General features: G+C 45.1%; 1 protein-coding gene across 3 annotated transcripts; it reads left to right on the top strand.

Moving 5' to 3' along the window:
* Positions 1 to 1,641: 1,641 nt before the first annotated feature.
* On the top strand, positions 1,642 to 11,493 carry FBLIM1 (filamin binding LIM protein 1). Of its 3 annotated transcripts, XM_033159341.1 has the most exons (9): positions 1,642 to 1,731; positions 1,774 to 1,785; positions 5,096 to 5,342; positions 6,567 to 6,730; positions 7,709 to 7,820; positions 8,332 to 8,501; positions 9,431 to 9,609; positions 9,807 to 9,924; positions 11,047 to 11,493. In XM_033159341.1, exons 3-9 carry the CDS (start codon positions 5,102 to 5,104, stop codon positions 11,158 to 11,160), a joined length of 1,098 nt encoding a protein of 365 aa, XP_033015232.1. In that variant the 5' UTR covers positions 1,642 to 1,731; positions 1,774 to 1,785; positions 5,096 to 5,101; the 3' UTR covers positions 11,161 to 11,493. The 3 variants fall into 3 exon arrangements, with proteins under 3 accessions (XP_033015232.1, XP_033015233.1, XP_033015234.1); XM_033159342.1 differs by having other exon boundaries at positions 1,642 to 1,785; XM_033159343.1 differs by lacking the exons at positions 1,642 to 1,731; positions 1,774 to 1,785 and adding an exon at positions 1,832 to 2,087.
* Positions 11,494 to 22,491: the final 10,998 nt, after the last annotated feature.

Below are 22,491 nucleotides of genomic sequence, written 5' to 3'. Positions count from 1 at the left end.
CAGACCAGGAAATAAAAACATTCAACCCCACTCCAGAAAATGATTGAAGGAGACACAGAGGAGGAGAGGGTGGTGGTCCTGCTTATCCTTGCAGCCTAAATCTCACTGAATTTGTCTCCGAAACATGCCAAATGGAGACCTCCAAAAGGCTGGCAGGCACGGTGGCTGAATGTCCATTCCAGGGTTGGAAGCAGGCAGCACCCCAGGGTGATTTCCGTTGCTGGGAATCACAAGAGTGGGGAGGGGGCTGTTGTGCTCATGTCCCGCTTGCTGGGGGGGGGGCTTCTCTGGGGCACCAGGCTAGTGGCAAAACTGAGCTAGGTGGACAAAGGGTCTGGCTCAGTGTAAGGCTACTTTCCTATGTTCCTGTGTGAAATATCACAAGGAGCTGAAGGCCTTTGTTCTATCCTGTAGTTTGTGGTGGAGCATATTTGCAAAGGTTCACTCCAAGGCTGGCCAATGACTCAGAGCATGCAGCGTCTGAGCTCTGCTTGGGAGTTGGGAAACACATCTGCACCCTTGCCCCTTGCAAGGTCAGGCTGGAGAAAACATTGTCTCCCATAGAGGGAAGTGGTCTCCATGGAGCAGCAAAGATGATTCAGACAGAGCCCAAAACATGGGAGGGGAACGCCAGAGGCAGAGAGACTGTCACTAAGCCCACAACCTTAACCCAGTCCTTTGCAACGCTTGCTTCTATTTCATTGCAATAGCCCGTGGCGGTGAGTTCCACAGCACCTGAAGCACTGTTCCCTTTTGTCCTTGAATAGTGTGCTGCTAGTGAGGAGAGGGCTGCTGTTGGTGCCCAGGTCTCACTCACAAGCTTCCCTTTGGGGCAACTGGTTGGCCACTGTGAGAACCGGGTGCTGGCCTAGATGGGACTCTTTATCAACTTTTCCAGCAGGATTCTTCTGGGATCTGCTGCCAGCAGGCACCACAGCATTCTCAGCCTCCCCGTTTGGCACCCACCAATCCTGCAACATGCTCCTCCTAATTTTAATTTAGAATAAATTAGGGTTCTTGGGGTGAGGTGCCTACTTTGTTGTCCGTGTTTCACCTGCCTTCTTTAGGAAGTAGGGTGTAGGAGGTTTTGTGTGGTCTGAGGATTGCCGGTTTTTGTTCTGTGAAATGGCGGTGCTTGTGAGTGTTTCTTAGGATTTCAAATGTGCCCACAGGTCCAAAAAGGTTTGCGGCCCCTGGGCTAGAGAGGGTTCGGAGAATTTAAACCTATTTTTCTTGGCTTCAAGGGCATATCAGTGAGTGGGTCCAGGAGAAGTCCTTGGGGGCAGTGGTGCCAACTTGAATAAAATATTGGGGGACCCAGGTAAACCCCACCCTGCATAATTGATCACATGACTCAGGGCACATGTACCATTTGAATGGCAATGCCTAAATATTTTAGGGCTGTGCGCAAAGGAACCTTGGCCCCTAGGACTTGTTGTTGGCTCCTAAGATGTTGGCCTAGCTGTGCTCCCTTTTGGTCCAAGTCTCTTTTGTTGGCCTCAAAGGCGCATATGCCGAGGGAGGTGGGGGCTAAGGTTCTCCGTGGCTACTACCAGCCCCGATGTGGCTGCATCATTTTGCCCCCAGTCAGCAGCAGAGGCAGCCGACCTCCGGCGCCCTGTTTTTGGGTGGTCTGATGTGGCTGCCTGGCGCGGGCTGCTCCTCCACCTCGGGCCGGGCCGGCATGTGGGAGCTTGCCGGAGAAAGGGGTGGGCTTGCAGGAGGGAATGCCCTGGCCCCGCAAGCCCGGAGCTCGCTCCCTGGGAGAGGAAGCCCCGGACCCAGGTAGGTAGCGGGACGGAGGGGGCGGGGCGCACGGGGAGCGCGCGGGCGGGGCCACCTTTTGTTCGAGGAGGGGCGGGAAGCGGGCAGACGGCGCCCGTCGAGGACGGCGAGCAGGACGCAGCTGGCAGGGGCAGCAGACCCTTCCCTCCCGTCGTCCGGCGGCGGGGACCGGAGCGAGATCAGCCGGGGGCCGCCAGCCCGGCCCGCCTCTCTCTCTCCGCTTGCACACGCCTCCCTCCCTGCCCCTCTTCGCTCCGCCGGGCAGGTACCAAGTGGCCGGACCAGCGTTGCCGCGGATCCAGGTAGGGTGGCGTCCAAGGGCGTCCGGCGCCCTTGTCGGTGGCCCTCCGCAGCCTCCCCGGCCCGCCAGAAGAGACCGAGCAACCGGGAAGGTCCCGTCTCTCCTTGGCTGGAGGGAGCTCCCGCACCGCCGAGCAGGGCGCGGCGGGTCTCCCGCTCTTTGGGGCCTCCCCCTGCAGGAGGCGCCCGTGGGCACAGCCCTGCCTGCCTCGCTATCCAACCGGGAGTTGCCCCCAATCAATGTCCCGGAGGACTTTGGGGGAGTCAGGGCGGAGATGGGGGGGGCGGCGCCCAGGGGTGGATCTACTTATGATGAAACTAATGAAACTTAAGCTTCAGGGCCCCTAATCCTGCCCCCCACATTTAGTCTACATTGCTTAAAAGGTTTGGGTCTAGTAGGCCAAGTTTGATTGATTTTTTGCTGTATGTATTTCAACAATCCCAAAGTTTGTCAGTAGCACAGATGTTGCAAAGGTGTGATGATCTGTCGTGGAAGAAGATAACAGTGGTTACCCAAAACTTGCTGCTGGTTGCAAAGGGGCCCGCATAACAGTTCAAGCTTCAGGACCCCCCCCCCCAATGTATATCCGCGACTGGGGGGCGCCTCTTCCTCCTCCACAGATACAGCCTCGGTGCAGGGAGTGGCCCCACCGAAACAAACCCCCCACCACCACCCAAAGAAAGCCTACAGCTGTCTTGATTCCTAGCATGACTATCCCCACTTCAGCTCTCCCTACAAAACGTTAGTGTTGCAAACTCTTGTGCCTCGTTTCCTCTCTTTTTTTGGGGGGTGGCCTTGTTAGGACCCTGATTTCCTCCCTCTGCTTGGGTGATGATCCTGGGAAAGGGAAACTCTAGCTTTTGCTTGCCAGGACTGTGAGCCTGGTAAGGTGATAACTTAGGTACCCTTGTTTAAGCGAAGGTGTTGGTTGTCTTTAGGTGAAAAAACTCTGCACTTTGAAAACGAAAATAGCATGCATGTGCAGCTAAGAAATTTGTGTCTCCAGTATTGTCCTAGAGGCAAATAATGCAATGCAAGGCACTCTTTCCTGGGAGGAAGCCCCACAGAATACAAAGGGGACTTACTCCCAAGTAGACATGGGGTGCGTGCTGTGAGGTCTGGCAAGGCAGAAAGGCCTTCTTCCACTGGCAGATGAGGAAGTGGCTGGTTTTCCACCAATGTGTTGGAGACTTCACCCTGAAAATGGGGCACACACACCCCTCCCACAGGCTGGCTGTAGACAAGGGTCCAAGGCAGAGCATAACCTCTCTAGCACCTTCAGAATCTTAATTTTTTGCATCCTCTTGCAATAATAATGATGATGTTGTTTTGTACATTTGTACATTTATTGCATTTATTCTGCTCTTCACAGCCAATACAGTGGTACCTCGGGTTACATACGCTTCAGGTTGCATACTCCGCTAACCCAGAAATAATGCTTCAGGTTAAGAACTTTGCTTCAGAATAAGAACAGAAATCGTGCTCTGGCGGTGCAGCGGCAGCGGGAGGTCCCATTAGCTAAAGTGGTGCTTCAGGTTAAGAACAGTTTCAGGTTAAGAACGGACCTCCGGAACGAATTAAGTACGTAACCAGAGGTACCACTGTATAGCATTAGGGACCTTTGCAAGCCAAAGTGTTACAATGGAATTAGTGGCTGGAGAGGAAGGGGTCTCTTTTTTTTAGCCATCATAGCCAGACAGGGGCAGAAAATTCAATTCAGTTCACATTTAAAGGTGAACTTACCTAATTCACACTTTCTGAAACAATTTGTAAACCAAAACACAGCAATCCCTCATAATTTGCACCTCTCCAGAATTCGCAGTGCGGCTCTCCAGACAAGAATATATGCATCCAACCAGCATATAAATAATATCCAGAATAGCATTATAAATATTGTTTTGCGGAGATACATTTATTAGGCAGTGTGGCATACAAGCACATCTATTACAGAAGAAATTCACACTAATATTCTTATGAATTCCCATGAAGACTTCTTAAGAAATATTGCAAACTGGTGCGGAAATGTGGAAAACTGAATTTAATATTGGGAAAATGAGGAATTGAGATAAACCAAAATTGACAAATAGCCCCTCCCTCCTCTCAACCCCTCCCTGCTCCAGAGTAGCCTCCCCCAGAAAATGAGGGAGGCATCTAGTCTAAAGAGATAACCATGGTGGGTCCTTGAGCCAGACAGAGCTGCAAGCCTTGAAGTGCCGGAGTTTGGACAGAAGCCAGAGGAATGCCAGAAATTATGGGTGGCAGGGGACAGGGAGATAAAAGAGGGGTCCGGGTTAATCTTCCATGGTTGCCCAGAGAAGCCTGAGGACCCCAAGGCATGGCATGGCCTGCTTGTTGTTTGGTCAGGCTCCCTGTTGTTTGGGTGGGGACAAGCAAAGTATTTAATTAAAGTGGCAGTCTCTCCCCCCCCCCCCCGATTCTGCACAGGAGAGCAGAACTATGCATAACCACAAACTTTCACATGCCACCCCAGTAGGGGGAAGCATAGGAATATGCTTTAAGCAAGTTATAGAGGGGCAGGAGTATTAAAAAACAACAACAACAACCAAACCCAGTCTGTTCAGTTCCAGTGCAGCAGACACAGCCAGGGCGTTGGGGCTGCCCTTTGCCCACTTCCTTATCGCTTCCGCCCCATTCCTTGTGGGATGGTGATGAGGCAGAGCTGTGGCTCAGAGCAGCTGCCTCAGGACTGGGCTGTGGCAATCCCTTGGCTGGCTCCACATCACGCCTCCTGTTGAAACGCTGCTCCCTGGTCTGTCGGGTCTTGTTCTGCTGCAGAGAAACAGCTTTTCCTTTCCTTCCCCGCTCCCAGGAATGAAGGTTTTTGTGGGTTTTTTTTAAAGCAAAGGGTATGTGCTGAGGCGGAAGGAAGGTTGGTGCACGGGAGTGCCAAAGGGAGAAATGGCTTCTTGTTTTGCAATCATTGCTCTGTGGTGTTGTTGATTGCAGGACCACAACCCCAAACGTCTCTCCCTCTGTTCTTTGTCCCAGGAGAAAATGCTGTCCAACAAGGTGGAGAAGCGGATTGCCTCATCCATCTTCATCACCCTCACTCCACCCAGGAGGGACCACATGGTGGGAAGTGAAGCAAAGCCACAGAGGGCTCCACTTCCACCCAGCAGCAGCCTCTCCAAGGAGGCATTGAAGTCTGCTGCTCCCTCCCTGATCCAAACATCTTCTGGTGCTGTTAAAGGGAGCAGAGGCTGCTACGGAGGGACAGCGGGCGTTTCCAATGGAGGTGAGAGGAACTGAGATCACAGTGAAGTGACGCTATAGTCCGTCCCAGGTGCATGGGAAGCATAGAGAGGACAGGAGGACAGCTGGCCAAGACCCTTGTCCTGGAAGGGCTCCCTTTTAGCCAAGGCTCAGCTGAGGAGCCCATATCCAGGGCCAGGAGTGTGAATCAATTAAAAATACAAGCATTCAACTAAGGGCTGTAGCTCTGTGGCAGAGGTTCAATCCCTGGCAGCAGCATCTCCAGGTAGGACAGGGAAAAGATCCCTTACCTTAAACCCTAGAGAGCCATTGCTGCCAGTCATAGAATCATAGAGTTGGAAGAGACCACAAGGGCCATCCAGTCCAACCCCCTGCCAAGCAGGAAACACCATCAAAGCATTCCTGACAGATGGCTGTCAAGCCTCTGCTTAAAGACCTCCAAAGAAGGAGACTCCACCACACTCCTTGGCAGCAAATTCCACTGCCGAACAGCTATCACTGTCAGGAAGTTCTTCCTAATGTTTAGGTGGAAACTTCTTTCTTGTAGTTTGAATCCATTGCCCCGTGTCCGCTTCTCTGGAGCAGCAGAAAACAACCTTTCACCCTCCTCTATATGACATCCTTTTATATATTTGAACATGGCTATCATATCACCCCTTAACCTTCTCTTCTCCAGGCTAAACATACCCAGTCAGTGTTGGCCATACTGAGCTAGATGGACTTGATGGTCTAACTTGGAATAAGGCAATGTTCTGTGTTCCTATAGGTGTTTGCAAAGTGCTAGAGTGTAGTAGGAAAAGAGGAAGCAGCATTTGATAGGGTCAGACCTTTGGTCTATCTAGCTCAGAATGGTCTACACTGACTGGCAGCAGCTGTCTTGGATTTAAGGCAAGGAGTCTTTTCCAGCCCTGCTGGGTGATGCCATTGGGAATTCAGCTTGTGGCCTTCTGCTTTCAAGACAGGGGCTCGACCGCTGACCTGTGGCTCCTTCTTGCTTTCAGTTCTGGGCACCAGCACCTGGGAGAGTAATAATGCTCCCTCAGCTTGTTTAGAGTATGTTTAAGAGTAACCCCTTAGCCTCCCACACTATCTAGGGTTAAGCAGTAGGGGTTGGGGTTTCTTGGTATCTCCTGGCATATCTTCTGAACAAGTTTGAGCTGCTGAACCTCTTGTTTTAAAAATGTACAAAGATGATTAAACCAAGTTTTGAGTCCTTAAGGCAGCTGTTGTTCTGTATCTGTTTCAGGTTGTTCTGCCTTGCCAACTCCTCCCATCCTGTCCTGTAATGCAGTGGACCCTAGACTGGATAGCATCTTTCCTCCTCCACCATCATGTTCTAAACATTTCTCAGTGGAGACACTTGGTCCTGATCTCCAGACACAAACATCAGTTTCCCCCACATCCTTGCAGGTAACCTTCTTTCTGCTGAAGGATCTATTTTAATGCACCTTTTAATGCGATGAGTGGGTAGTTTCTGGCTCATTCCTTTTAATGCAATAAGTGGGTAGTTTCTGGCTCATTCCACATGACTTCATATCGGCTTGTTCTCTTTGTTATTATCGAGGACCCAGGTGATATTTGCTTCCTTATTTGAACCCTTAAACCTTGCTGAGGCACTGTTTTCCTACAATTAGCTAGAGGCCGAATTAGAACATCTACAAAAATATTTAACATAAGTCTATGTTATCCAGCAGTATCTTTACTTGTGGCAAAGATTCTTCTGCAGTGTTTGTTCACAAATAAGTCCCATTTAGCAAAGGTTCTTTAATCTTTTAAAAAGAAAGAGAGGGGTAATTAGTAAAGCTCCCCCCGCTTGTCCCCAGGGACAGAAACTGACACTGAGGTCATTAAAAGAGGCTATTGATCCTCTACCATGACCAACAAGAAGCAATAAAGTGGTCTGAACCTGCAAAAAGTAAACTTTTCACTAAAGGCACAAGAGCCCTTAAAAGCATCAGTTGTGTTTCATTTGCTCATACTTGCTTTGAAGCTAACCTCTGCCACCCAGAAATATATTGTGAAGGTGCTCAGCCTGCCTTAGTCTACTTCAGGGGTAGGCAACCTAAGGCCCGGGGGCCAGATGTGGCCCAATCGCCTTCTCAATCCGGTCCACGGACGGTGTGGGAATCAGCGTGTTTTTACATGAGTAAAATGTGTCCTTTTATTTAAAATCTCTGGGTTATTTGTGGGACCAGCCTGGTGTTTTTACATGAGTAGAACATGTGCTTTTATTTAAAATGCATCTCTGGGTTATTTGTGGGGCCTAGGAATTCGTTCATATCTTTTTTCAAAATATAGTCTGGCCCACCACATGGTCTGAGGGACGGTGGACCGGCCCACGGCTGAAAAAGGTTGCCGACCCCTGGTCTACTTCTTCCTGTTTTCTAGACTTCTTCAACCTTTGCAGCAGAACTGAGGCAACCTAAAATTCTGACTTCAACCCTTGGTTGGGCTGATGAGCATCAGACAGAGAGGAAGGTGGAGAATACCGTTGCAACAGGTGAGAATAAACTGCACACCAAGAAGGAATATGTATATGTAGAAATCTGTTCTTTTGGGGGCTCCATAGAATTATTACAGGTAACTCACAACTTATGCACATTTAATTAGTGTGTGTGCAGCTTTACGTACTTAGCAAAAAATTAAAAAGGGGGTGGAAATGGAGCAGGAGTCCAGGAAAAATGACTTTGACATTCCTACCTGCAATTGAAACCAATGTGTTTTGACTATGTGCAGTTTTGGTTTTACGTGTGATTCCCCAGAACATAACCCCCATGTCAGTTGAGAGTCACCTGTATTTCCAAGGTGCTACTCTTTACAAAAGTTCCATGGACTAACCTTGGGAAAGGAACCCACTGGCTCTAAACATATAGGATTATATTCAGTACTGGTCCTATTCAGAGTAGACCCATTGAAGTTAATGTCCATTACTAGCTTAGCCCATTAATTTCAGTGGGTCTGCTATGAGTAAAACTTTGTTGGATGGAAGCCCATGTGATTCTTTCTTCCAGATATCTGTGCTTTTTGTCACAAAAACATCTCTCCTGGGACTCCCACGCTTGAGGCGATGAACAAACAGTACCATGCTGACTGTTTCACGTGCCGAAAATGTCACAGTGCCCTCGTGGGGCAGCGCTACTACCAGAAAGACGGCCGGCCCCTGTGTGTCACCTGCTACCAGGTAAATATCTCTGCCTCTCCTCCTTGAGAGCCAGTGTGGTGTAGTGGTTAAGAGCGGTAGACTCGTTATCTGGGGAACCGGGTTCGCGTCTCCACTCCTCCACATGCAGCTGCTGGGTGACCTTGGGCTAGTCACACTTCTCTGAAGTCTCTCAGCCCCACTCACCTCACAGAGTGTTTGTTGTGGGGGAGGAAGGGGAAGGAGAATGTTAGCCGCTTTGAGACTCCTTCGGGTAGTGATAAAGCGGGATGTCAAATCCAAACTCTTCTTCTTCTTCTTCCTCTCCCCTGCTTTGTGGCTCAAGGTCCACAGGACACCCAAAGACATTTATGTGCCCTCTCCAAGAGGTGTGGAGGGTAGCAACATGAGAATGGGCCTTTTCAGTGGTGGCTCCCTGATTGGGGAATAGTCTCCCCGGGGAAGGAGGCCTGGTGCCATTAGTGTTTGTTTCTAGATTCCAGGCTTATGGTTTTTAATGGGGAGGGTAGTAAATCCTCCTCAAAGTAAACCCATTGAAGTTAATGGCCACGACTTACTTAGATTCATTAATTTCATAGAACTGTCGAGTTGAAAGGTACCCCAAGAGTTATCTAGTCCAGGCATAGGCAAACTCGGCCCTCCATATATTTTGGGACTACAACTCCCATCACCCCTAGCTAACAGGACCAGTGGTCAGGGATGATGGGAATTGTAGTCTCAAAACATCTGGAGGGCCGAGTTTGCCTATGCCTTATCTAGTCCAACCCCCTGCAGTGCAGTGCGTCTACTCTGAGTAGGTCTTGGTTGGATACAACCCATGGTGTCTTACACACTGAGTGTTTTGAGGAAAGCATCAGAATGCATGCTGCTATTGACACCTTCAATCAGGACAGTGAAAATCTGCATCTAACACCTCACTGCTTCATTCTGAATACATCCTGCCCTCCCAGAACACCTTGGAGAAGTGTGGAAAGTGCCAGGCCTTAATTGTGAACCAAATTGTGCGGGCCATGGGCCATGGATTCCACCCGGAGTGCTTCACCTGTGTTGTATGCCACCGGGCCATTGGTGACGAGGTCTTTGCTGTTGGTGACGATGATGCTGTGCATTGCCTGGACGACTTCTACAGGTATGGCAATAAGAACTAAGCACTTCTTGAAAGGTGGATTTAATCTCCTGTTTCTCATACCAACAAAGTTGACCTCTGGGGTGCCCTGAATGACGCACATGAAGCATGTAGAGTTTAAGAAGTATTTGGGATAAGATAAAGTTTGTGCCATGGACATGCAGAGAGAATCAGTCACAACCTGTCTTTTCCCCCTCTAGGAGGTATGCTTCTGTGTGCAGTGCCTGTGAGAGGCCCATTATCCCAAGTGATGGAAGGGACTCGTACAAGATAGAGTGCATGGGGCAAAACTTCCATGAGGACTGCTACCGCTGTGAAGTAAGCCTGGGAGAGGGTTTGGTGTCCAATGGCTGAGGTCATGCAGTGAGGTGTGTGGGAGGGAGACTAGCCAGCATCATCACCACGAGTTATGTTTGAAGGCGAGTGCCATTCTTTAAAATGTGAAATACAAATGCTATTCAAAGGTTTTCAATCATACCTCAAAAATAAACAAGGAATAACAGAGAGAGATGGAGAATCAGGGGAAGGACTGCAGCTCAGCTCAGTGGTGGAGCGTCTATTTTGAATGTGAAAGGTCCCGACATCTCCAGGACTCCCCGGACTCTTAAGTTGCAGCTCGCCAAATGAATGTGGACAGGACAAAATATTATGGATAGTTCCTTTATAACAAAAGAGAGAGCATATGAACAAATGCACTAGAACTGTGTTTGAAGGACTAGTATGAACCTCTTTGCATTGTTTGTAAATAGGTAATAAGCAGTGTTCGAAACTTCCATTGTTCTAGGCACATTTTGCGACAGGGAATTTCATTAGGGCAAGCAGTTTCTGAGCTCTGGGTGCAGTACTGCACCTAAGATTTCAGACTGAAATTGCAGAATGGAAGGAAAAGAGAACCTTTTTCTGCCACCCCACTTCCAGCTAGTTTCTGAAGACTGGAGAAGAGACCCTCTTAATATTAATAATAGGGGGGTAGGCAGGGGAAGGACTAGAGCATGTGAAAAATGAACATAATATTTTAGCTGCAGTTCATTCATTTTCAGCTTTGTATTGTCATAAAATACATTCTGTTGTTGCGCCCATAGCCTAGGTTTAAGGTGCCATTTAGCTCCTAGCTTTCATATATCAGTTTCTAACACTGGTAATAAGGTGTGAGTGTTCGGGATCTGTTTAAATAGCTTTAAACTGTTGTGACACAGGAACACAGAAAGCTGTCTTATATTTAGTCAGACCATTGATCTACCCAGCTCAGTATTGTCTATGCTGACTGGCACCAATGGCTCTCCAGGGTTTTTGGCAGGGGTCTCTCCCAGCCCAACCTGGGGATGCTGAACCTGGGACCTTCTGCATGCAAAGCAGGTGCTATGCCACAGAGCTACATCCCTTCCCATAAAGGGACACTAACCACAGACTAACACTCTATTTGTTCCTTTCATTCTGCAGAGATGTTGGGTCTTGCTGTCCCCAGAACCCACAGAAGAGGGCTGCTACCCTCTGGGAAGCCACCTCCTCTGCAAGACCTGCCACATCAAACACACTGAAGAATCATCTTGCTGAGCAAATGAAGCACAAGCATATTTCCAGACGCTGCAGCACAGAGCACAGGAGGCAGGCAGTGGTGTGCTTCAGCATTTGGACGTCCCAGTTTGTGCCTCACCTGTTAACTTTTAACTGAGCCTTTGGGGGGGGGAACCTTTCAGTGTTGGGGATTAGTCCTGGGGTTGTGTGTAATGCAATGGTGACAACAAGGCTAGCTAAAAGTGTAGGGTGGAGTTACAGGAATCTCCCCCTACCACATTGTTCTTCCTTCCAGTGGCCTTGGCTGTAACAGCCTGTAGCAGTGCAATGCCTCTCCTGGGAGAGAGACTGAGCCAGGAGGTGGTGTTTTTTTTTTTTTACCACTAGAGGGCACATGTGAAAGTTGGTCAACTGTCAATCATCCATGGGCGGGATTCCCCCCCCCCCCTTGCAGGCTGCCAGTTGCTTTCCACTGGTGTAATATATGAGCATCTTTTTCCAAAGAGGGCCAATTGTTAGATATATAATGTGTTGAACTCTTTTCAGCCAGCAGAACACGGTATGGATGTGTGTGCAGCTCAGCTGCAAGGTGGTTGATGGATTCCAAACTTCTTCACTTGGGATTTGTTCCCTACCTTTTGCTTCGTCAGTCCAGCAAACCCTCAAGGCTGTTGGGAGCAAGACTCTTGGTATAAAAGCAGCAGAACCTTACAAGCACCTTTCTTTTCCTGAGTTTATGTTTCCCTCCCTGTTCTTCAGAGTCCTTTCTGAAATCCCATGGCAGGGTTGAGAGTATAGCTTCTTGTCATTGAGCATGGGAGATACAAGCCTTAGGGTCACCTCCGTCTGGGAGATCTCTGGAGCGAAAAGAGCAGTAAGTTGCTGGGAAGCTTTATTACAGGGTCTTTTAACAATGCAAGTCCGCGTTCCCAGCTGTCATCCACCTTGCTTGTAGAGGTGATAAGGAAGGAGGTGAAGCCTGGAACAGATTCAGGTGTGTTGTGACCTCACAAATGCATCAGGCTTAATCTGTGGGGGGAAGGCTAAGCTCCAGGACCAGATCTCAGTGGCAAGGCTCAAAACATGTGATGTGGTCATGAAGGCAAACATGCTTTTGAGCAAATACAGAACACACCACAATCAAAGGACTATAAACTAGGCCTTGGCATCTGTAGATTTGCTGTGTTGTTAATGTATAAATTAAGACTTATCACACTTTATTGTGTGATACTTTTGGTTTTGCTTGGAGCACCGTTCTCTGAGAAACACCTAATCGTGACTCAAATGCTTGCACCAGTATGAACCTGGGCAGATGTTTCATTTTGCCTGATAAAAATTTAAGGCTGTATGTACGATCTCTTGTGCACACTGAAGGCACCTTGCATGTCTTATCCGCCAGGGGGCAGCACAAGGCAACACTACTTAATAGCAGGTCCTGGCAAAGGCTATTTATTAGGCATGGGGAAAACGGTCTTTCCACCTTCATTTTAGCCTGAAACTGTCATGGTATCAAACATTGTTTTGCAGTCTTAATCACACACACACACACAATCGTTTAAATGCACAGAAACGAAACAATGTACAGGGGTGGAATAAGGTATGGGATTGTTATGACTATTATGATTTTTGTATGCTTTTGATATCTTTCCTGTCTGTCTGCTGGACTGCGCTGATGTTCACTTGAGTTTTCCCCCCTCTGGAAACAATATCAGGAAACCGCAGCTGGCGTCGAAATTACCACACATATATGCGAACTTGATTAAAACCTGACTTCAAATACAATGGCCTTCTTCTGTTTTGATGTTACAAGCAAATATATAAATGGATCCTATAATGCCATTATGTGATTTTTCTGGTTAAATCCATTAAAAATACACACAAGGTGAGAACGCTACAGGGATCCAAACTGTGTGCTGTAGCCTTTCCCAACCTGGAGCCCTCAAGGTATTTTGGACTACTCACATCTGTCCAGTCATGCTGTTTGGTGCTGTTGGGAGTTGTAGTCCAAAATGACCATGCTGACCTGCTGGGAGTTGCAGTTTGAAACAGATGTGCTGGCCTCATCATCTGCTTGTGGCCACGGTCTCACTTTGCCCTGCCCATGTCACTTGAGGGGCAGATATACCAGCAAAACTGCCCACTGAGGGAGGAAATTGGATACTGGGGGAGAGAAAGAGAGGACCCCAGACTGGAGCAAATGAATTAGGGGAAAAGGGGAAACTCTCGGAGGCCATTCAAGGACTGTTGTTACATTGCCAGTGATTGCAATTCCCAATTTAAATGGAAACAAATACAAGAAACCAGCAACCTTGTATCCAGCATTGTTTAGAAATACCAAGAAACGAACAAACAAAAAAATCTGGGCAGTTTTGAAATCAGTGGTTAGAATCGGCAGTTTTGAAAGGTTTTGTCATCCATTTGTATCCAAACACAGATGAAAACTTCCTACTTGATCTCCGGATATGATGTGATATATCTTAAGAGATGTATACCGAACAGATAAATGGATTTCCAAAATATTAAAAACATGAGATCATGAAAACAGAAGAACCATGGCTCTAATATCCCAGACTGGTCAGGTAATGTTTCCTTATTGCTTTTTCATGGCATAAAACAACACATTTGCTGAGGCGCCATTTCTAAAGGCTGAAAGCTTACCGTGTGCATTATCTCAAGAGTTCTTAGTATCTATAATTAGTAAAGTAGGTCATTTTTTCTGTCATCCTATCCCATTATTACAGATGCAGACTAAGAGAGACAAATAAATGTTTCTGAAAATAGATAGGCAGGTCTGTGCTCACCACCCCAGCTTTTACACTCAAACCCTTTATTCCTCAATATCATACCACTGTTACTATGCAACGTTAATACAACCAATCACTTCACGAAAGGTTACGGACCGACCTGCATTTCTTTTGAAATGTTCCCTTGATGCAATACTTGGAAGAAGATGCAGTAGTAACCCCAGTGTGGAATTGGATCGAGGTATTTTGCCAGCGCAATTGGAGAAGGGTCCTTTGCCACCAGCAATTGGGAATCCCTAAAATAGGGCTGTTCCTGGCATGCCCTTTTGGGTGTTTGTGTAAATGCCCCAGATTTAAATTGGGAAAAGTAGATTAAAAAAAAAAAACATTCCTGGCAACCATCCTTCTGGTGTCTTAGGGCAAGAGGGTGGGCCCAGGGTGCAGTCTGGGTCTCTTCGAATCTGTCTTCTGCATGTGCCTTGACATGTTTGGTACGTGTGAAACGAGTATTCATCTCCTTAGCATTGTGTAAGATCAGGAGTGGCAGGTGCCTATGTATGTTTACTTGTGAGTAAGCTACACTAGGTTCAATGGGGTTAGTGTGTGTAGCACTGCAGACTTAAGAGGCTGAGCATAGCTGAGGTTCAGCAGACGGTGGCTGTCACTTTTTCATCATGTTAAAAAATGTTACCGCTTGCCCATCTTTAGCATTTTTCTTCAGTGAAGGCAGAATTGTGCATCTAAACGAACTCCAGACAGACTTGGCCCCAGGGTGTTTTTTTTTGAGCAAGAGCTCAGGGGAACTGAGTCGCCTTAACTTTTAAAAATTAAATAATTTTTATTTTATTTTTTTGTCTTTTTGTGGGGTGGGTGGGCTGGAACAGATATACACCCAATGCCTGAGCTAAAAATCCACCTATATATGTAATCAATAAAGCTGTGGCCATTTCTAATCCAGATCATTGTCTGCTTGAGTTTATTAATTACATCTTACATTTAGGCTATCCACTGCCCAGGGGATTAGCACTGTGACTGGGCCCACAGTAAACAAACAAACAAACTTTGTGGTGAGTTCCTCCACCTTTTTTACAGAAAAAAGCACCACTTGGCCCCTTCAAAAACATTCAGCTTGAAGTAGGCTACTGGTGAGAGAAAATAGTTTTATGGTTAGCTTACATTCTCTTAATTACAATTGTCTTCGATCCGTGTATATCAAACTCAACAGATACAATATAAATAAAATCAGTTAAAAACTCATAATAAATACCTGAAATAAAAAATGCTTAACTGACCATGAGGGTGGGGTGAACTTAGTAAGTGGCAGTTTTTTTTTTTTTTTTAATGCATAGTGTAATTATGCCAGCATCACTCAGAAAATAGAAATTGCCACTGAAACCTCTGTATTTAATAAATAAGCCCTGGATATTATGCGATGTCCTGCTCATTTTACCTCACTGAGGTGGCCAATGGCCAGGCATGCGTAATTTTTTTCAGGTTTTAAAGGGCTAAACTCTACAAGAACTGCCCTGCCTCATCCAATGTTAGCCCTAATGGACATAACTGACTAGGATCCATCCAGTTCAGTGCATTTACTCTAAAATATAACTTAGCTGGATAAAACCCAAAGTTTTCAACTGGGGTCTGAAGCATAGTAATTCTCGGTCAAACTGCAGTGGAGGCAGAAGCTCACCTGAACAAAGTTCTCTCAGGAAAGGAAGGAAAATAAATTCCCTGAATAAAGAGTATGTCAAGGAGAAAGCTAGAACAGACTCCATCCCCCTCACAACTTAAAATATCTTAATTCATCCTCATTTTCCTTTCTGGTTTTTTTTTAATTTATAAAAAAAGGAATGTTTAAATTTACCTCACAGATTTTTCTGTGAGGGAGAAACACATATTAATTTTCATTTGAAGATTGGGTTTTTGTTTCTGCAACCTGGTTACACGCCACAGGTTCTGTCACAAGGAAGACAGACCTATACATGATTTAAACAAATAAATATTGAGTTGTGTGGTAAAACTGGTTGTTGAAGGCAGGTGAACAGCCTTGTGAAGCGTCTGTTTCCAAGGCAGGAAGTATGCGACCCAAACGCATATATACCACACAGTTTGAAAACTCAGTGATCACTTGTATCTTGATGATATTATATTTTATAATGCTTTTTAAAAGCTGTATCAGATTGTTCACTGCCCTGTCACTTTGAAAAAAGGTGGAATATAAATCTATAATATAATAATATATAATAGGCTGTCCGGCAAGGACTGAGCTTGAGTTTGTTGAGGTTTTATTTTTGCTACACACACACAGAAAGAGAGGGGGGTATCCGGATTATTAGGATTTATTTAAAACATACCTGCATTTTTTGTTTTTGTTTTTTCCGCTTTACCTCAAAATGCAGCACATTTAATTTGCCTCATAGCAGAAGCCAGCACCTCACACAGAAAAGCCCCAACACAGATGGGAAACAAAATGGCAAGGTTCATTATTTTTACCATTGCAACTGCTTTATAATATCCTTAGAACTAAGGGAAAGAGGGCAAAGCTGGAGGACAAGTAAGGCCCTCCAGATATTGTTGGGTTCCAACTCCATACCCTCGCAACTTCTTCCAACCTAAATCTAATCTAAAACCTAACCTGAATAAACCAGGGAAATACCGAAATGAGAGGCAAAGGAAAGTGATGCTAAAGTTGCAGGGAAATGCTGTAATAACGGATAACACAAATTATGAATAAACCATTTCATCAATTTTACTTAAGTTGCACAATACAAATCTTTATTATGGTCATAGATCAGCATATACGTAAGTTGTATAAAGGTCAAGCAATTTGGGGGGGGGAGGGGAATTATCTGCAAAGACAACATCTACCAACAATTTAAGATTCTCAAAGATAAATTATGAATGGCCATATAACTAACTATCCAAGAGTTATGTGATGCTATCAAAAATATATGAAAATAAATGTACCAGGGCCAGGTGGTTTATCAGCTGTTTACTATCATTTTTTTTAAAGATTAACTTTTAAAACCCTTACAACGAACAATATTTTACAGAGTAGTATGATACCAAATAACTGGAAAGAAGCCAGCACTATGCTTATTGCTAAAGAGGGACATGATTTGACCTTACTAAAAATTATTGTCCGATTCCATTCTTGGATAATACTATAAGTTATTTACAATGATATTTTCAAAAAGATTTACAATCAAAGTGGATTCAAAGGCAGTTAAGATACAATGTCAGAAAAGTGTTAGACATCTTGGAGTATTTGAACTGTAACAATGAGAAGCAAAGCTGCGTTGATTTCTTTGATGCAGAAAAAGCTTTTGACAACATGAATTGGATATTTTTGTTTAGAGTTTTGCAAGAAATGAACTCAGATAATTGTATTAAATTGGTAAAATTGCTTTATACATCACAGACAGCTCATAGAATCCTTAATGGAGACGTGAGAAAACCCTGAGATACAGAAGGGGACAAGGCAAGTGTCAGGGAACTGCCACCTGGCCCGCTGAGGGGAACGGAGGGTCTGTTAGCATACAGAGAGCCCCAACGCCAATTGAGCAGCAGCACCTCTTCCAGCATGGAAAAGCAGCCATACCTCCAGTGGGGAGGAAAGGGAAGGGGCCAGCCAGGAGAGGAGAGGGCTTGGGGATGCTGCAAAGAGCCCCAGCACCTCACCTCGTTCGGCTCGTCAGGAGGGAAGCACGCCATTTCCAGCTCCCCAATTGCGCAGAGGGGTGAAACGCAAGGAGGGTAGGAGGAGATTTGGGGTGCCGAAGCTCTTATGCTGGGGAAGGAGCCGGAAGGGACCACTCCCAGATTCTGCCAGCGACTGAGACAGACATGCTTTTTGTAGCTCTGCACTGTAAATAGTTTGCACAATAAAACTGCCAAGACTGTTTGGGTTCCTGCTCCGTTACTTGAGAAACACCTTACAGCAAGGATGTCCATTGTCCCTCTTACTTTTCATTTTGGTTATGGAAGTTTTGCTTAAGAGACATTAGACAAGATGAGAGAATTATTGGGACAAATATTTTAAAAGAAAATTATAAATTGTGCACCTTTGCTGATTATCTGACTCTGGTTCTGGAAAACCCATTACAGGGAGTGGAGACCCTTACGGATAAACTAAATGAATTTGACATGCTAGCAGGTTTTAAGATTAATCATAAGAAAATGAACATGACAACAGAAGATTAAAAGACCTTGATGGATAAAATAGAATTTCAAATTGGAAAAATTAAAATATTTGGATATCACTGACAAAATGAATTGTATGTTGTTTCAAAACAATTGTGTTAAGACATGGACAGAAATTTTAAAAGATTTGTTAAGATGGGAGAAATTAAAATTGCCACTGTTGAAGAGAATTTATGAGATAAAGATGAATATGTTGCCCAGAATGATGTTTTTGTTACAAACAATGCCTATTATAGCTAATGACTTAACCATTTAAACAATAGTGAAAAGACTTATCCAGGTTTTTATGGCAAGGGGGAAAACCATGTGTTAGATTTAAAATATTACAAGATGCAAAGGAAAGGTGAGGTTTGGGCACACCAACTTTAAAATTGTATTTTGCAGCCTGTTCTTTAGTGTGGATGAAGGAGTGGATGACATTGAGAAATAAGAGACTCTTGGAAATAGAAGGACATGACCTAAGGTTGGGATGGCATGGACATTTGTGGTATGACAAAGTTAAAGTTAATGTGGGCTTCAAAAATCACTTTATTAGATGTGCCATATTAAGAATCTGGAATAAATACAAACCTGTGTTGTGCCAAAACACACCTTTCTGGATTTCATCACAGGAAGCTTTTACAGAGAATAGATGACAGGCAGAATAGATGACAGAGAAATAGACAACATACCAAGAATTATTAGAATTGCATGAAGGAGACTATAAAACTAAAACAAGGTTTCCTTATATGCAATTAGCAGTGAGGTTTAAAGTGGATAAAAATACTTTTGGAATAGAGCAAGGAAAGGCGGACTTTGAAATTCAACTGTGCACAGATTATGAACATGTTATTGCAAAAATGTACAAACTTTTGTTGAAATTTGAAACAGAAGAAAAAGTATATGTGGACCAAAGGGTTAAAATTTACACTGTGTTATATTAAAGATAACTTTTATAAAATGATGTATCATTGGTACTTAACTCCTGAGAAACTATTTGGAATGTACAGTATAAAGGTGTTTCAAATGTTTGCTATCAGTGTAAAGAACATGAAGGGACATTTGATCATGCTTGGTGTACAGGTATAAAGGCTAAAAAATAATGGATACAAATACAGTGGTACCTCGGTTGTCAAACGTAATCTGTTCTGGAACACCATTTGAATTCCGAAACATATGACAACTGAGGTGCAATGGGCGGTTGGCAAGTTCCATTGAGAAAAATGGAGAAATGCGTCTTGGAAGCCATTCGACTTCTGAGGCGCGTTCAAAAACGGAAGCATTCACTTCCGGGTTTTCAGTGTTCAGGTTCTGAATCGTTCGGCCTCTGAGATGCTCGAAAACCGAGATTCCACTGTACATACATTGATGCAGCAAATTTTAAATATTAAATTGAAGCCATAACTTTTCTTTAAGGGTTAATGGGTAAATAATTGGAAAAGGATTATGGAAGATTATTTCAATATATGATCCCAGTGGCAAGACTGTTATATGCACAAATTAACATGTTTAATCGGAGAAAAATCATTATTGACATTTATTAAGTATTGGAAACTTATTACAGACTTTTTGTGTGAAAGAGAAAATGTAATATCTGGGTTTGAAGATTGAAAAAGTAATGGCTTAATTTGAATAGTTGGATGTCAGCCATGGGTGTGGGCAGGGAGGAGCAGCTGCCCCATCAAATAAATACAGTACTTAAAAATACTTAACTGACCAATCGTGTTGCATAGCATGGTTCTGCCCCCCCCCCCCCATAAATCCTGGCTACCTCCATGATGCTAATTTGAGTGAATTGTTGGGAAAAGTTACTATATTTAGCTGACAGAGATAATTAAAGTCTTTTCATTTCTTGTTCTTTTTTTTCCTTTATTTGCTCGTTTTAGATTAGATTTTAAAAATTTACGTTTGTAAATATTTTAATGTGTGCCAGTAAAACTATTTTTTTGGGGGGGAGGGGAATAACAGAGCAATTAATAACACTTTGTAACCAATGCTACTCCCAATTCAAGAGTAGATTCATAGAAATTAATGCGCCTAAGGGTTGCATCCAATGCTGGTTCTGCTTGCAGTAGACCCATTGGTCTTAATGGCCCTGCCCAGAGAACTCAGCTGGAAACCACCCATGGAGCGGGGGAGGGCTCGGTTCAATAGATCTCGCGCGTTTTCACGAAAGGCACGCGTGGCGGAGGAGCGCGGCAGCGCCCCCATTTCCCACTCGGTGGCCTCTCGCGGGTACTGCAGCCGCATACGCGCAGAAAGTCTTTGGCGGGCTTCTCTCGGCATCTCTGCCCACAAAATGGCCGCCCAGGGAGGCTACAAAATGGCGCCCGCCGAAGGACGAAGAAGAAAGAGGAGGTGGAGGGGGGGCAGTGAAGAAGGAAGGCAGGAAAAGCTGCACTGCGAGTTTATTTGTTTGTAAAAACAAAAACAAAAAAACAAGCCCAAAACATGGGAAGGGAAACCGCTTATTCCGTTTCCAGTTATTTCGAATAAAAGGGCCGCTGCCTCCGTCTGAAATTGCAGCAATGCTGCCGAAATTTTAATTCGCACAGCTACTCCCCCCCCTTCATGTACACTTATATACGTGTTTTAATTTAGGCCCCATATTACCCACTGCGATCCGGCATGGGTTGTAAGGGAAGCGTTGGTACTTTTATTCTGTTCATTATTGAAAATAGCCACCGTGCTTTACTCAACGTTGTTAACTGGTCGTCGTACCCACAACCCTTTTACCAAACATTCAATTTTACCACCTCGTGTTGAACCCCGCTTTTCGACTGCGTTTCTGCCACACCATGTCCGAATACACCCCTTTGTAACTTCTTGATTCGGTTTAAAAGCACACTCCCTCTCTGCAACATTAACATCTAAATCTTTCCGGCTGGAATTTGTTCCGTACAAAAAAAAATGGCTCCTTTTTTCTGCTGAAATAATGTCTAGTTCATTTTAACCTCCCCCACTTCATTACTAGTTTACATCTCTGAACACAACCAGACTCTTTGCACAAACAATGCCTTTGTTTTTAGCTAACACGAGATCTCGGGATTTATTAAGTCACCGCGAAAGTGATCAGATTCAGCCTTTTTAAACTCAAAACAAACATGCTGTTTCCCACCTCCACCAACCCCCTTCCCTGCCACAATTTTGCTATTAAATTACAAAACTTAAAATCTTAATTTTAAAAAAAAATATTATTCAATGCAGACCTACAGTACTTCCCTACGAATAAAAACCGTTTAAAAATGGACACGCGCACAAACACACACCCTTGAAACAAAAAAAACAAAAAACGCTCTTCCTTAAAATATTGTCTATTTCAGCTCACATACGTTACGCTTGCTGGATCGTATTACCTTTGTATCGCTCCGTTCGCATTAAACTACAATGTATCCTAAAAGAAAGGCAAAGCCGGGGAGGCAAAACCCCCATCCAAAAAATAAAAAATAAAAATACCGAAAAGACAGACACAACCCTTTTAATTAAAAAAAATATCATCATCATAATCCAAGAATGATTTGGCTTTTATTTTTCAGGTTTAATCCACTGAGATGTAGGCTGGTCCTAAGAGGCAGGTTTTATTTTTAAAAAAATTAAAAAGAGAGAAAAGAAGAAACCACTCCCTGGAGTTGCAAAGCAATGAGATATATATTCCATAGGAGACAAACCCTCAAAAGGATTGAAACGTGCAGCCTTTTTTTGTTTGTTTGTTTGTTTTAATGGCAGGCTATTGTTTTCCAAGAGGCTCCTCTGAAATCCACCATTGCTAGTGTGCCAGGCATTCCTCCAAACTGGCGTGGTGTGCTTTGTTTTTGCTTTTGTTTTGAAATAATCATGAAATGTGGAGGAGGAGGAGGAGGAAGACGAGGCATCGTGGTGGTTGTGGGCACTGCAGAGCCCAGAGAGCGCGAGTATCTTATGCATTTGCCTGGTACTCTTCGCTTGCCTCCTCTAGGAGAATCAACCAGGGGGCTCCTGCCTTCCTCCTCTCCCTAGATTGGCTGCCTGGTTCCAGAAGTTTCTAAAGTGGGAAGTGCTGCTTAGAAAGCACAGGAGGGCTGCCGTCCTACCCCCACCGCCAGCAACACCCTTTTCTCTCTTTTGCATGCAAGGCTGCCCTGCCCTTTGTGGCCTCTCAGGGGGAGGGAACAGGGGAAACAGAACAGTGGGGAGGGAATGTATGGGGCGGGAGGCTCACCCACTGCAGAGGCGGCCCTTTTGCCGCATTGTGGTGTAGGCGTGGTTGGCTGCAGTGCAGGGGAGAGGAAGGACGGGGAGAAGGAAGCAGAGAAAAAGAAAGGGTAGTTGTTAGGCTGTTAAAAAAAAAATCACAGGCTCAGTAGCATTTCAGCAGCCCAGGAGTAATGAGACATGGGAGAGGAGCGGGCGGTGGAGAAAACCCTCCTGTTTCTTTCATCCCACCCTTGTAGCAAGCTGCTGTTTC

The sequence above is a fragment of the Lacerta agilis genome, chromosome 8, assembly GCF_009819535.1.
Source record: "Lacerta agilis isolate rLacAgi1 chromosome 8, rLacAgi1.pri, whole genome shotgun sequence".
In the NCBI taxonomy this organism is placed as follows: domain Eukaryota; kingdom Metazoa; phylum Chordata; class Lepidosauria; order Squamata; family Lacertidae; genus Lacerta; species Lacerta agilis.
This window is presented reverse-complemented; position numbering and strand designations above follow the sequence as displayed.